Raw genomic sequence first — 14,573 nt, 5'->3', positions numbered from 1 at the left:
TTGGTGCATTATTAGAATCAGTGATTAGGGTCTGCTGTTTATACTGAAGGAGAAAAAGACCAGATTTCTCAATTTCTTTTGCGTGTAGTAGCACACACCTTAGTTCCTAACATTTGAGACATGGAGGCAGAAAGAGGAGTTCAAAGTTACCCTGTACTCCAGTGGGTTTGAGGCCACTTTTAGCTATGTTGAGAATCTGTTTCAACAACAAAGATCCGATTACTGACATTTGAGGGCAAGATCATCTGATTTACCAAGCAAGGTGTTGCCTCATTTTGGATTTCAGTGTAGGTTCCAGTCTTTTTGGTTTTTGAGACAGGGTTTCTCTGTGTAGCCCTGACTGTCCTGGAACTTGCTCTATAAACCAGGCTGGCCTTGAACTCAGCTAGCTGCCTGCCTCTGCCTCTCAAGTGCTGGGATTAAAGGTGTGCACCACCACTGCTGGGCTAGTCTTTCTTTTTTCAGAAAGATTTATTTATGTATACGAGTGCTCTGTTGCACGTATGCCTGTACACCAGAAGAAAGCATCAAATTCCATTACAGAAGGTTGTGAGGCACTTGATTACTGGGACTTGAACTCCAGACCTCTGGAAGAGCAACCAGTGCTCTTAACTGCTGAGCCACCTCTCCAGCACCCTCCCCTTAAATCTTTTCTAGCCCTTTTTAAAAAAAGAAATAGCTGGGGCCAGAAATATACTGGTGGTTATGCTGAGAAGAAAGGCACAAGGTTTCCAGGATTGAACTGGGGATTGGTACTTGGAGGTAGGAAGCAGAAAAGGCAGGGGAGAAGCTGGGGATGGCTGTTAGCTGAAGCAGCATCTCTTCCATGAGTCCACTGTACAAATGGATAGGGGTGGGGGCCTCGCTTCCAGGATAGATAGCAACAGCCAGCCCTTGGCAAGGCTCAGGCTGTTGCTGTTTGTGGCCTGGCAACTCCAGCAGCCTTCTCTCATAGCCTGCCTCTAGCCCTAATTGCTGCAGGAAGTGGGCCAGTGGGAGCTGGGAACAGACTTGGGGCCTCTTAATTAGGGCTGCTGGGTCCCTCAACTGTGTAGCTGAGAGTTGAGCACTGAGGAGAACACTGGAGCCAAAGCATTTAGTTGAATTTTTACTAAGCAGCCAGAAGGTGACATACTCTGTTCCCCAGTGCCAACCCTGAGGGGAGGGCCAGGGTTTGGGAGGAATATGTATAGACCAGAGAACTCTAAGGGCTTGGCAAGTGCCCACTGCTATCCCTGGTCCAGCTGCCTCTGAACTAAAGGAAGCCCAGAACCAACAAGTCACTCTTCTAGATTAGATGAGGCCAGCTGGCCCTTGGATACCCTAGAAGAGGTGGTAGCAACAATGGCATAAGGGAATCCTTCTGTAACTCCACACAGGTCAACTTGCATTGGATCACATGTCCATTTCAAATTGTTCGTCATCTGGGGAGAGAAGTCAAGAGAACAGTTATTCTTTCTAACTTTTTGTAAGGCCAGTTAGTACAGGAACCCCTCTTGGAACTGAACCCCAACTCTACTTCACAGATGCATTTAGTTGCTAGTCTCACTTTCTTACCGGTTATCTCTTCCTCTGTCTGCTTCTGTTCCTTCAGCAACTCCAGCTTGGAGGGTGGGACTGTTGGGGGAGTTGTGACCCCGGGAATCTGAGGGAGGCAGCAGGGAGGCGTCCGGGCAATGGGTGAGTTCTTGCACTCCAGCAGGAACTTTCGGTCGTAGATGATCCTGGTGCCTGTGAAGGAGTAAGGGCTGAAGTTAAGAACCAGGAACTTGAACACATTACTGCGCAGCTAGGATTCAACTGTCAAGGCACACCACAAAAGTCATGCCCAAACAAGTTTAGTCTAAGCAACATTAAGGCAAGTTGGACATTCTAGCTAATCTAAATAGGTGCTTCAGGCTAGGATAGTGGTGGTAGTTAGTCTTGAGAAGGTACATCACACTTTAAACTCACGTACTTTAGGCTGTTACTCTACAGTTCAGTTCTTGTTGCTTTGGTATAGTGGGGCCTAACTGTCCAACCTCTCACCAAAAAGCTCAGTAACCTTTAAGAATTTCACCCAGTGTAGCCTCCTGGGCTCTAACACCTTGCAAGGAAGAGTTGTGTTTCTTGGAAAACACTCCCTCCCAAGTCCTTTAGGGCTAGCCTCACCCTTGGGAACATGGCCAGCAGTGTCCTCAAAGAGCCCTGCCCTATTCTTGTTCCCTTCTGATTCCACATGGCAGAAACCTGTCTGCCAGCCCAGCAGCTCACAACCCCGTGCTGCAACTACTACATAACACTTGCTTTCTGTTGTGAACACCTTCTAATGCAGTGGTTCTCTGGGGTTGCCTAAGATCATCAAAAAACACAGATGTTTACATTACGATTCATAACAGTAGCAAAATTACAGTTATGAAGTAGCAATGGAAAGAATTTTATGGTTGGGGATCACCACAACATGGAACTATTTAAAAGGTCTCAGCATTAGAAAGTCTATTGGGACTTAAAGCTATTCCTTAGCACCATTGACTTTGGTGCAGCATAGGCACGAGGCATAGTAAATTACTGCCCAGAATCACCAGGAAGCCAGTTTTAAAGCATTGTTGCACTGCTCTGAGTTTTTCTGTAAAACAGTTTCAAAAGTCTCTCTGAACGCTGTAACTTGAAGAGAAGCTCGCAGAAGCAATTCCAAGGTCCGCCCCACCCCACCCCCACACTGCCCTGCCCGCTGACCTCCCGGGGTAGTGGCATAGAGTGTGCCCCCCGGCGTGGTGCTGTAGCCGTCTGAGAGCCGGTCTCGGGTCCCTGGAATAGGGCAACTCGTAGACGTGGACATAGCGAGCAGCGGGAAGGCAACAGTGGGTGCCTTGAAAGCCGGGAATGCCCGGAAACCAGGTCTGAGGTGTAGGCAGTCTCAGTTGACCACGTGTGGCAGCAGGCAACAACACTAGGATACGTCACACCCGGGGTGGGCCATTGGCCAGTCACTCAACCTGAGGGTTCCGCCCACCCGCTCAGGAACTCTCAGGATCTGCTCTGACTTGAGGGATGTTGAGAAGTTTATTTGCTAGTTACTCCTGGATGTTGGGAGGTATGGCTGTACCCATTTCTTTCAACGGTTTCAGGCAGCAATGCCTTATTAACCATGTTCTATGATAACATGCCCACAGATCTTGTAAGAGGAGAAGATAGGATCCCACCTGAGTGACTAGAGTTTGGGTCCTTCAGCCCAGCTTTGTAGTTAGTGCCTCTGGTAGCAAATTGCTGTACTTGGTCAAAGTGTCTTGATGGCTTGCCCTTTGAGCACAGCAGGAAGTCAGAAGCTTTTTGAAGGTGACACCAGGTCTACTCAAAGTTCAGTAAATTAGGGGATGGGGGCAGGGAAGGCTGTAGTCAAGACATCCAAAGTACAGAGGCCAGCTCTTTGATAGAGCTAACTATGGACTTGGGAGGAGGGCTTAGCCTGTTAGCTCTCTGGAAAGGAACATCAAAGATAGGCTTGCCTTAGAGAGTGGACTTTATTTTTTTAATTATTATTATTTTTTGACAGGATTACACTGTGTAGTCCTAGCTGGCCTGAACTTGGTATGTAGACCAGGCTGGCTTTCAACTCAGATCTACCTGCCTCCACCTCTGAGTATTGCTTAAAGGCATGCACCACCAAGCCTGGCTGAGCTTGATATGACAGACAATTCCTGTTAATGCAGAAGCTGCAGGTTTTCAGAATCACATTCCAGGTAGCAGGTGCACATATATTTTATTCTTCCCCAAAAGGTACTGGAGTCTCTTACAAAGTGGTGCATATCTAAGCAAACTGTGGATAACTGTCTGACAATTTCACTTTTAAGCAAACTGAGAAAATAACATGATGGTTAAGAGTCGGGGCATGGAGTAGAGAGGATGTGGATACTGAAGATGAGTCCATTGGGCAGTGGCAATGGAGACAGAAAAATGGATAAATTCAGATACACAAAAGGACAAAGTGGGGGCCAGTGAGACGGCTCAGCAGATTAAGGCACTTGCTGTCAAGCCTGATGGTCTAAGTTCCATCTCTGGGACCTTATGAAGTGGAAGGAAAGAACTAATTCCTGCAAGCAGCCCTCTAACAAAGGCACAGTGACATGCGCATGCACGCCCTTTCCCCCAATAAATGTAATAAAAATTTAAAGGTGGAAGATGAAGTGATCTAATCAAGGGCAGGCTGAGGAAAATGGAGATAAGCTAGGGTAACTCCCAATCTCCTGGTCTGAGAATCTTGGTAGCTAGAACTGTAAAAGGGAAAGCAAAAAAGAGCATATCTTGTATTAAGGAATGAATACTGTGTGCAGAGTAACAAGATAGAGCACTATAAGGAGCTATAATCAGAAATTCAAGGGGAAAACTGTATACTTATTCAGATATGAATGAAATGAAATACAAGAGTATGGGATGTATCATCTGAGAAGATGCAGTGCAAGAAGAGGTCTGGCACACTAATATTTAATTAAGAAAGTGATTCACCAAAGAGACTAAGAAAAAACAGAAATAGAACTAAAGAGGCTGGCTGTATGTGGTGGCACATTCTTTAGTCCCAGCACTGGAAAGGCAGAAGCAGGCAGATCCCTAAGTTTGAGGCCATCCTGGTCTATATAGTGAGACAACACAAAAATTATAGGGGCTGAAGCTGTAGCCCAGCTAGTACAGCGCTTGTGTAGCATGCCTGCGATTCTAGGTTTGATCCCCAGTACTGCCAAAATGAAAATAAAACTCAAACAATTCTAGAGATTTTCGAGAAAGGTGCATGTGAAGTGATGTCTTCCTTCTTTGAATCTCTACTATAAAATAGCAGCCAGTATTATTACTACTGCTTTTCTTAGGTAACTCTATACCATACTATGGACTGACTGGCAGGGCTAGGAAACTAGAAAGAAAACCAGACTCTACACCTACACCCACATAACCGCACAACCTGATAAAGCATCAGAAGTTTAGGTCACACTAATTACAATTTGATACAGAAACAAAAAACAATCAACCAAAAAAAAAACCAAAACCCAAAACAACTATGCCTAGGATTAACTACCAGAGATACAATTAAACCTACAAGGCAAATACCAGACCTCTACCACTTAAGCAAATAGCTTTGAATTCCCAGTAGTACCACCAAAATAAAGCAAAACAAGCTGGGTTTGGTGGTACACACCTATATTCCCAGCACTGGGGAGGCAGAGGCAGGTGGATCTCCTATATAAGTGAAAAGTATTCACAGACAGGTTTGAAATTAATGACCTTGTCCTCTAATTTAGGTTTTGAAGCCCAGGCTCATGTCCACTATTATTTTGATATGGAGGACTTCCTATGTTGTTCAGATTAGTATTGAGCTCCTAGGCTCAATTGATTCTTCTACCTCAGAAGGAACTTTCAGGCACAGGCCACTATGCCTGGCTTTATGACCTTTACTGAATGTGGTATTAACACACTTAAAATTTTGATACTTAAAAACTATCTTTCACATTCATTTCCTAAAGTAGAGAGTGAAGGTGAAAGACCTAGCCTGTGTCAATTGCCAAATCACTGAGAGTAAATAGAAAATGCAATGTCATCACAGCCCTCATGCCAGGACAGGGTCATCTAGGAAGATATGAACAGCTGTATTGTTTGGTAGAAGTACTTCTTGCTAGTCACAGAACAAGATGTTCAGAAGCTGTTTTCCTACAGGTCTGTTTGCCTCTTCTGGGTTTACAATGCGGTCCAAAGGTCTTCAACACTAGGAAAGAACCATGTATAAAAAAGTCCTATCCTTGGGCCTTTTGTTTGGGAGATATAGGTAGTGATGAGATAAGCTTTTTCATGGAGCTGAGGCTGGCATTAAAATCCTGATCCCCCTACTTCCACTTCATAAGTGCTGGTACACAGGGATGCACAACCATGCTGGACTCTGTTTGGCTTAAAACTTGTGCCTAGTTCTCCCCCTTCTACAAGCTGACTCAAACCAAGGACAGACCTCTTGTGTAGTAGTGTTACAGTTGGGAGGAGGAACAGAAACCATAAGGCTTAAGATTTCTTACCTCTGGTTAGGAGAGGCCACCATTGGTTGTCCAACTCTCTTCTTTGGTCTGGTTAGCTGAGGTGATGGAATTTCCCCCTTGAGAGCAGGGACTGAAGAAAGCACACTGGCCTATAAAAGGGCAAGTCAGCACACTGTAGCCATAACAGTTTTAAAGTGTTCTAAAACATCAACAGTTTTATTACACTGAACACTACTTGAAAGAAATGGATCCGGAAACCTTGAAGATACAGTTTTATTCCTTGGAAGAGCTTTTATTCTCATGGGGTTTGACATGTGCCTTACTTAGCAGGATGTTTCTTTAAAACTTAAGGGCTCACTATGGTTATGTCACATTTTCTTCTGCTTCCACTAATTTCCAAATCAATATTGGTCTTTAGTATTCTATTGAAGGCCTTTGATTCCAATTATCACAACCAAACCTCAGAACTGTAAACATTTGTTTCCAGTATTCCCAATACCAGACATTTTCACTGACAAGAAAAAGAAGAAAATCTGTGTTATAACTACAAGACTCCTCTGGGTTAACTTAAGATTGATTTCATGTTCAGAGGGGAATGTGAAGCCCAGGAAATGAGATGACTCGCCTACAGCCACAGAGTTGTAGGCAACAGAATGAAAATAGGATCTGTCCTTGGACTCTCCCTCCACTGTACCCAGACTGCCTCCCTCCATCCCTTGTATGTTTTGAGAATAATCAAGTTCTTACCTGAGCTAGGTTTTATCCACTGTTCAAGTTGGTAAAATAGCAGTAAAGTAATGTCAGGAAGAGGCAGGAAGAGGAAGAAGAGATTACAGCAGGTAAAATAGGGCTGGGGTAGGCTACTGAGATCCAAATAGAAAGGAGGGTGAGGTTGGTGAAGGGAAAGGAGGAAGGTCTCCCCAGAGCTCCTACTGCACAACTCCTCTTTCTTCCGAATTCTCTAGGGGTTTCTCCTCCCTTTCTCTTTATGGAGTCTAGTTTCTGACCTGAGACTGAATTCCTTCTGTTCTATTCAGGGTTTAGAAATCGATTTCAGGATTCATCCAGATCATTCAAATACTTTACAGAAAATTAATGTAGAATAAAACTCACCTTTTTGTTCTACTGAACAATTTACTTAAGATTACCTTTCTCTATTTCATCAAAGAGGAGTTTCATTCACTTCACTAATTTTAAGTGATTATTTCTGTTACCGATAAGAGGAAACAGCAAGATATGTAGGTAATCTAAGGGACTGTTCTGCCCTAGAGTGAGATGGCCTCTTGAGAAGATTTGATATGACCACTATAAAGGCAGTAAACTTCCCACCAGTGATACTTTCCAAATTCATCGAAAATAGAAAATAAGAAATGAGTTTAAGGAAGCTTTCTCATATGTAAAATGATATGGAAGACCAAAGAACCAAGTTACACCTTTCATAGAACTAATAGGGTATTTCTGACCTGGTGATGGCTTAGGATTCAGGCAAGGATTATGAAGAATTCTTAATTGCTGTTAGAGTAGGAAAGTGCTGCTTGCATGATTCTCTACTTTTAGTTGTTGCTTCTATGTGTGTGTTTGCATGAATTCTCTTTTGCTTTCTCTCAGTCCCTAAAATATTGTTTTCTTTTAAATACTGTTTATAAAGCTGGGATATTCAACTACTTATTAAAACACAACTGAAAAAAAAAGAAGAAGAAAAAAAAAGCCCAGTGGCAGTAGTGGCGCGTGCATTTAATTCCAGCACGCAGGAGGCAGAGCCAGGCGGATCTCTGTGAGTTCAAGGCCAGCCTGGACTACAGAGTGAGATCCAGGAAAGGCACAAAGCTACACAGAGAAACCTTGTCTCAAAAAATCAAAAAAACAAAAACAACAAAACAAAACAAACAAACAAACACAACTGATGATATATTTCAGTAGAATTCCTTTCTCTGTTGTGTCAGATTCTTGGCAAAGTGTATGGTTTAACCAACCTATTCCAGTGTTTTGGTGATTAATTTGTTTAGCATATTGACTCTTAATTTTTGAGGCCATGGAACTAAACACAGCATTAGTCACCTATTTATAAATAGTACTCAGTTATTCATCAATATAACTGATTAACAGAAGTCACCCCTCCCCCATTTCTTATGTCTCAACTCAAAAGCCAAGAAGCACAAAAGGAACCCAAAGTGAATGATTTGGGTATCCCTAAATCTGCTCAATATAAAGCCTAAGGTTCTTAAACAGTCATGATCCATAAAGAGCAAAACTTACCAAGTGGCCTATTCGCTAACGTCAGCTAAGACAAACTGTAAGGGCTTGAACATCCTCATATTTAATGAGGCGGAAGACAAGATAGCTAACAAGCTTTAGCAGTGCTTTTTATGGCTGTCCAAGAATAGAGTCTACAGTGTTAAATGTGAATAGCATGTTACAAATAAATACAGCATTTGCAACCTAATTTAAAATAGCTGTGGATTGGCTGGAATCTTCATGACCACTGAAAGGATCACACCCCACTTCTAAACACTGTTCATTTTTTTTATTGAATATTCTGGTAAATATTTCACATTAATACAGGCTACATTAAGTAGAGCCACTATATGACAAGAAATTTACTCATATTTTTTCTTTTAAGTATGTAAACAATTATACATGTATTTACCACCCTAAAAAGTTGAAACATGTAATCATCTAATTCTCTTCTGCATACAAGTAGCATTCAGTATGTTTAGCCAAAAGTACTAGGTTCATCATATCTCAAGTCAAAAATGGCTAAACTAACCAGAGAACATACTCAGGTGGATAAGAAATCAATTTGTTCTTACACAATGGGCAATCAAATTTCCATTGCTAAAGCCTCAGAGAATATTTTAGTTAGGCACATTAAAAAAACAAAACAAGAAAAAAAACAAAACAAAAACCCCAGAGTTCTTCCAAAGTCATAGGTTTCCCAAACAAGGCTAAAGAGTAAAGACCTTCTAACTTAGTTGACATATTTGAGATGCATGTTTCCAATATGAGGTGCCCACGTGCCAGGCCAAATCTGAAAAGGGGGAGGAAAAATTGGAATTTCTAATTAGGAATCTTTACACATTTGTGAAATGAATATATAAATTCAATGGCAATGCACTGTTTCTGCCTAGGAAGAATACACATATAAGAAATAGAATGTTTAGTAGCATCGTCTTGATAATGAAAAACTTATTTCAGATTAACAGTCATTACTCAGACCTTACATTTCCCATCAAATTCAGAGTCACATGATAAATCTGAAAAGTGGAAGAGCTTTAAGCCTGTTTTACCTGCTGGGCATCAGTGCATTCAGTTGAATTCTGGATAACTTTTATCATAGGGTTCCAAGCAGGATCTGGGTTATGAAGTCCATTGAACAGTGGGCCCCCTGGAACATCAGCAAGCTGAGGATGAGAGGGTATAATGGTACCTCCATACATGGAAATCGGCAGACCCTAAAACAGCAGAAAAAGAAGTCTTAATCATAAAATGACAGATAATGATTCCATTAATACCAGCTAAGACCTCTTTATAATTAACTTCTGAGAATTCTATTAGTATATCATGGCACAGTATTAAGAAATCAAGTGTTTCATTTTCATTTGCAATATTTTTCAGTAAGAGAGAAGAAAAACAAAACAAAACAAAATCCAATATGAAATTATTAGGAACTTTCTCACACTGGATAAAAACATAACATGCTCAATTTTCTTGTAGTTCAATTTTACTAATAAGAAAAGAGTAGTTGTGTGTGGAGGTGCACACCTTTAATCCTAGGCAGAGGCAGGCGGATCTCTGTTGAGTTGAGGAAAAAGCCTTGTAGATGTAACCAACCTTCTTATTAAATAAGAAACACAGAACCAATGCAAAGAAGAAAGCCAAGAGGTCAGAGCTAAGAGCTAAAACCTTACCCTTCCTCCTGCGGTGGTCCTACCTCTCTGAACCAGAGCTACCCCTGTGTTAAAATCTTTATATAGAGTTCCTGTTCTGCCTTCTCATTGGTTGTAAACCCAACCACATGACCACCTCATCACGGCCTGTCTGTATAGACCTCCAGGTTTTCTATGATTGGTATTGAGATTAAAGGCATGTGTATCCAATACTGGCTATATCCCTGAACACACAGAGACTTACCTAGCTCTGTCTACCAAGTGCTGGGATTACAAGCGTACGCCACCACTGCCCTGCTTTCCTATGGCTTGCTAGTAGCTCTGACCCCCGGGCAACTTTATTTATTAACATACAAATAACATTTTAATACAAATAAAATATCACCATAAAGCCTGGTCTACACAGTAAGTTCCAGGACAGCCAGGGCTACATGGTGTGACCCTATTTCAAAGATAAGTGTAATTCTATATGAGCATTCACAGCTATAATCTGGCTATAAGGCAGCCAGGAAACTGCAAGCGCATGAAAGAACACTGAACCCAATAGCCAGTTCTTTGGAGGGTAGAGACCTCCCTTACACGTGTGGCACAGAAAGCAAGGCAGAACTCGGGTCTCTCAGGTCTTTTAGAAGGATGGGACAGCTTGAGGGCAAAGTACTGTAAGACAACAGTACCCTCTTAAAACAGTCACAGAAGCAGAAGAGTCATTTCCACACAAACTATTCCTTAACAAGTGACCACAGTGGTTGGCAATGTATCAAAGTTACAACCATGTGTATCAACTCACTTTAGAAAAATCCACAAAGCCACTTACCATAGGCTGGTGAAAAATGTTAGAGGGAGCTACCATTCCAGAATCATCTCTCTCCATTGGTTGATGCTGGGAGAATGTGCTTGGATCTGATAATTGTTGATGAATTGGATGGTTCCCTATCATAGACTGTGACCAACCTGATAAGCCTTCTGGAAAAAAGAATTAAAAATAGTGTTTAGTATTTGCTTAGATGAAACAATAAAATATTACCTTTTTTTTTTTTTTTTTTTTGAGACAGGGTTTCTTTGTGTAACAGTCCTGACTGTCCTGGAACTCACTCTGTAGACCAGGCTGTCCTTGAACTCACAGAGATCCACCTGCCTCTGCTTCCCAAGTGCTGGGATTAAAGGCATGTGATACCATCACTGCTCAGCTGGATTATTATTCCCTTATATCAAATTTTATCAAAATAACCCTTCTCAAGGGTTCCTGTAACATTTATCACACTCTGGCAAGCCGTAACTAATCAATCAAACAAATAAAAATCAAGTTCCTAGAAAACCAGGTGAATGCCTCTGCATACTCCCAACTCCTTATTTGAAAGAACTCAAATAATTGCTCTATTCTGCACTGGAAACCTTAAGGAATTAGCTTTGAATCATATTTCTTTTGAGAAAGGAACCTACTGTGGTAGCTTAGGCTGGCCTGGAACTTTCGTCAATACTCTTGCCTCAGCCTCCTGAGCCACCATGTCCAGCTGAACCTTTTACTTCTGATCAATTCTATATATCACTCCAAAACACATTCTAGACTAGGATAGAAATGAATCTCTCAGAGATATAAATACTTTTCTCTCACTGAATGTTAAGTATAGAAACTAAGGATTTTTCTTCTTTTACACTTTGGTATGTTGTGTCTCTGTGCCCATTAAAAACTAAAGACTTTTTGCTTCTGTGCAGTATTAGAGAGCCAATCCATGCCTTTGTATATGCAAGGTGAGTGCTCTACTTTAGGGCTACGTCAGTACTCTCTGGCTTTGTGTGAGAGAAAGATGTACTGTGCAACAACTCAGACTGGACTATGAACTCCCTGTGTAAACTCATGCTGATCTGGGATTGGTGATCCTCCTGCCTAAGGTTCTGGAGTCCTGGAATTACTGGTGTGTACCAATATACACAAGCTTAAGAAATTCAGTTATTGGGGAAAAATTATTCAATTTTAGGTGTCTATGTGCATGCCTGAGTGTGTGTATGTACCACTTACATGCAGGAGCCCACAAAGGTCTGAAGAGGCATCAGATGCCCTGGAACTAGGTGAGCTGCCATTTGGGTGCTTAGAACTGAACCTAGGTCCTCTGCAAGTGCAAGAGCAACAAATGCTCTTTACCAGAGTCTTCTCTCTAGTCCCTCTTACCTTACCCCTAGGAATTAAGTTTTAATGGCAAACTCTAATAACTTATTCAAAATGTCTTGGCAAAGAGAGGGTAAGGTAAACTGTACCTGACATAGCATTGACACCAAATGACCAGATCCCACTGTGTCCAACAGGAGCAACAAAACTGGTCCCTACAGGGGCTTGGGCAACAGATCCTCCTTGCCGAATCCTGGCCAGCCTCTCTGTTCCAATAGGAGGAGGTATCTTTCGATCCTGACTGGCATTGTTTCCTTTGGGTTGTTGGCCCAATGTTGGTGGTGCAGAAGTGGCTGAAAGAGGTGAAGATGATCCCGAAGAAACAGATGGAATAGGAGAGTCACCTGGTGGCAAAATATTTCTCTATTGTTTTATTACACATAAAAACTAAAGGAATATGAGAAACCTTGTAAAGATCTATTCCAACAACATGGGTTCTGTAAAGAAAAGTTCATTTAAAAGGATAATTCAAATGAAAATATTTCTATAACTACTGTTTAGACTACTTCTGCCTGAAGCTAAGTATAAAGAGCTTGTAAGGCTTTTTCCCAATTAAACTGGACAAAGCTAGAAAAGACTTTACTATTATACTAAATAATCCTCTGAAAACATAATTACATCTTACATTTACTAAGGCAATGTTTAAAGACTACTGAGATTACTGTCTGGAAAACATTTGTTTTTTTTCCACCCATTTCTATAGCCCCCTTTTCCATAAGGAAGAGAAGTTAAATGTTAAAATCATTCTAGAATTCAAGTGATAACTTTGATTCTTCAATGGACTTAGGTAATATGTGTGTGTAGTTTTCTCTGTCGCAAAGGCTAATACAGATCAGGCCTGGTGGTGCACACCTTAAATCACAGTACTCTGGAGGCTGAGGCAGGCAGATCTCTGTGAGTTTGAGAACAGTCTGGTCTAAATACTAAGTTCCAGGACAGCCAGGGCTACATAGAGAAACCTTGTCTCAAAAAAATGAAGAAAATAAAAAGCTAATATGGACTACATTAAAAAAAAAAAAAAAGTCGGGCGGTGGTGGTGCACACCTTTAATCCCAGCACTTGGGAGGCAGAGGCAGGCGGATCTCTGTAAGTTTGAGGCCAGCCTGGGCTACAGAGCGAGATCCAGGACAGGCTCCAAGGCTACACAGAGAAACCCTGTCTCGAAAAACCAAAAAAAAAGAAAAAAAACAGCTGCAGCTGTAGCTTAGTGGTAAAGAACTTGCCTAGTTATGTGCAAGGCCCAGAGCTCAATTCCCAGAACAAGGCAGTGGGGTAGAATATCATATATTATATGACACCAAATAATTCACATGCTCTAAATATTGAAATAAGTAAAAATAAAGGTACATCTATAAAAGGTAATAATATGTCCACAAAATGCAAAAATAAGCGTGAAACCATATCAGAAGGACCACCTACAAATCAGTTCAGAGTAATTTCACAACACTGCCTTCCTTCACAGGGGCCTTTTGTAAACTACTGTGTGTATTACTAATTGTTCTAAAGTCCCAATGGAAATATTTTTAGATTGATCACATACAAACCTCAAGTATCTGCATATTGCTTATTTTACTAAAACCACTACATAAATGTAACCAGAAACTAATTTAAGACAGAGTTTCTCTAGGATTCCTACTTGTGTTTGAGGTGCTTGTCCAAGGATGGGGAGAAAAATGTTGTCTGTTGAAACTAGGAGTCCCGACAGGTGCTGGCCCTTGCAGGAAAACCCTTGTCCCTGGTATGCCTGAGAAACTTGTCAGAGGAGCAGCAGCAGATGGGGAGCTCCCTGAGGGGTCAATGGATGGCAGCCCTGAAATAAAACAGGTTCGACATTCAATTAGCTGAGGCTTTAACATGGAGAGCTGAAGGTTTACTTAATTTTTTTTCAAGATAAAGAATATGGCTTATTTTTCATAAATCAAAGAAAAATGAACTCACATATATTATACTATATCGCCAAACCCAATCTTTTATAATCAGAAGAGTATCACCCAATATCTCTAACTATAGGAAAGGAAGCCCGATGTTTCGAAATGGAAGTTCATCTGAGTAATGTTCTAAATAAATCTTCAAGCTTTTGTTACCGAATGGGACATGAAATAAGATTATATTGTATATATCTAAGTGGTACTTGCTCAATAATGTCTGCATTCTCTTTTGAGGAAACTTCAAGTACAGCTAGTTATTTACAAAGCTATAGTTATTTCCAATGAAGATGAACAACATTTACCAATGTTTCTTTATTCACAAAGAAGAAAAAAAACCCCAATAAAATAACATTAATTTCAGTATTCTCATAAAACTGCAAACTATATCATAGCTTCCATTAGTTTGTATAAATTTGAATTCAGCACTTTAAGTTTCATTGATTTCCCTATTGAGTGTATTAGGGAAATGAAACAAAGTTCTAGATAAAGATTATAGGTAGGTACTAATTTCCGGTCCAGAACAAGTAGTTTTTTTTTTTTTTTAGTTTTTCGAGACAGGGTTTCTCTGTGTAGCTTTGTGCCTTTCCTGGAACTCACTTGGTAG

At 41.1% G+C, this 14,573-nt stretch overlaps 1 protein-coding gene across 9 annotated transcripts in view; it reads right to left on the bottom strand.

Moving 5' to 3' along the window:
• Positions 1–1,095: 1,095 nt before the first annotated feature.
• The window catches only part of Ankhd1 (ankyrin repeat and KH domain containing 1), a 118,000-nt gene continuing 104,522 nt past the window's right edge, over positions 1,096–14,573 (bottom strand). For 6 of the 9 annotated variants that reach the window (XM_052741917.1, XM_052741913.1, XM_052741921.1 and 3 more), the window contains 7 exons: positions 13,678–13,851; positions 12,131–12,385; positions 10,692–10,840; positions 9,278–9,442; positions 6,030–6,139; positions 1,558–1,731; positions 1,096–1,424 (listed from right to left, as the gene is read on the bottom strand). In XM_052741917.1, coding sequence (XP_052597877.1) covers positions 1,421–1,424; positions 1,558–1,731; positions 6,030–6,139; positions 9,278–9,442; positions 10,692–10,840; positions 12,131–12,385; positions 13,678–13,851 — 1,031 coding nt within the window. In that variant the 3' untranslated portion in view covers positions 1,096–1,420. Of the gene's footprint in view, positions 1,425–1,557; positions 1,732–6,029; positions 6,140–8,499; positions 9,019–9,277; positions 9,443–10,691; positions 10,841–12,130; positions 12,386–13,677; positions 13,852–14,573 lie in introns of those variants that run through there. The other 3 variants (XM_052741916.1, XM_052741919.1, XM_052741920.1) reach the window with 3 other exon arrangements.

Source organism: Peromyscus californicus, unplaced genomic scaffold (assembly GCF_007827085.1).
Source record: "Peromyscus californicus insignis strain IS unplaced genomic scaffold, ASM782708v3 Scaffold_17__1_contigs__length_78620276, whole genome shotgun sequence".
Taxonomy (NCBI): domain Eukaryota; kingdom Metazoa; phylum Chordata; class Mammalia; order Rodentia; family Cricetidae; genus Peromyscus; species Peromyscus californicus.
Note: the sequence above shows the minus strand (reverse complement) of the source record. Positions and strands in the feature narration are given on the sequence as shown.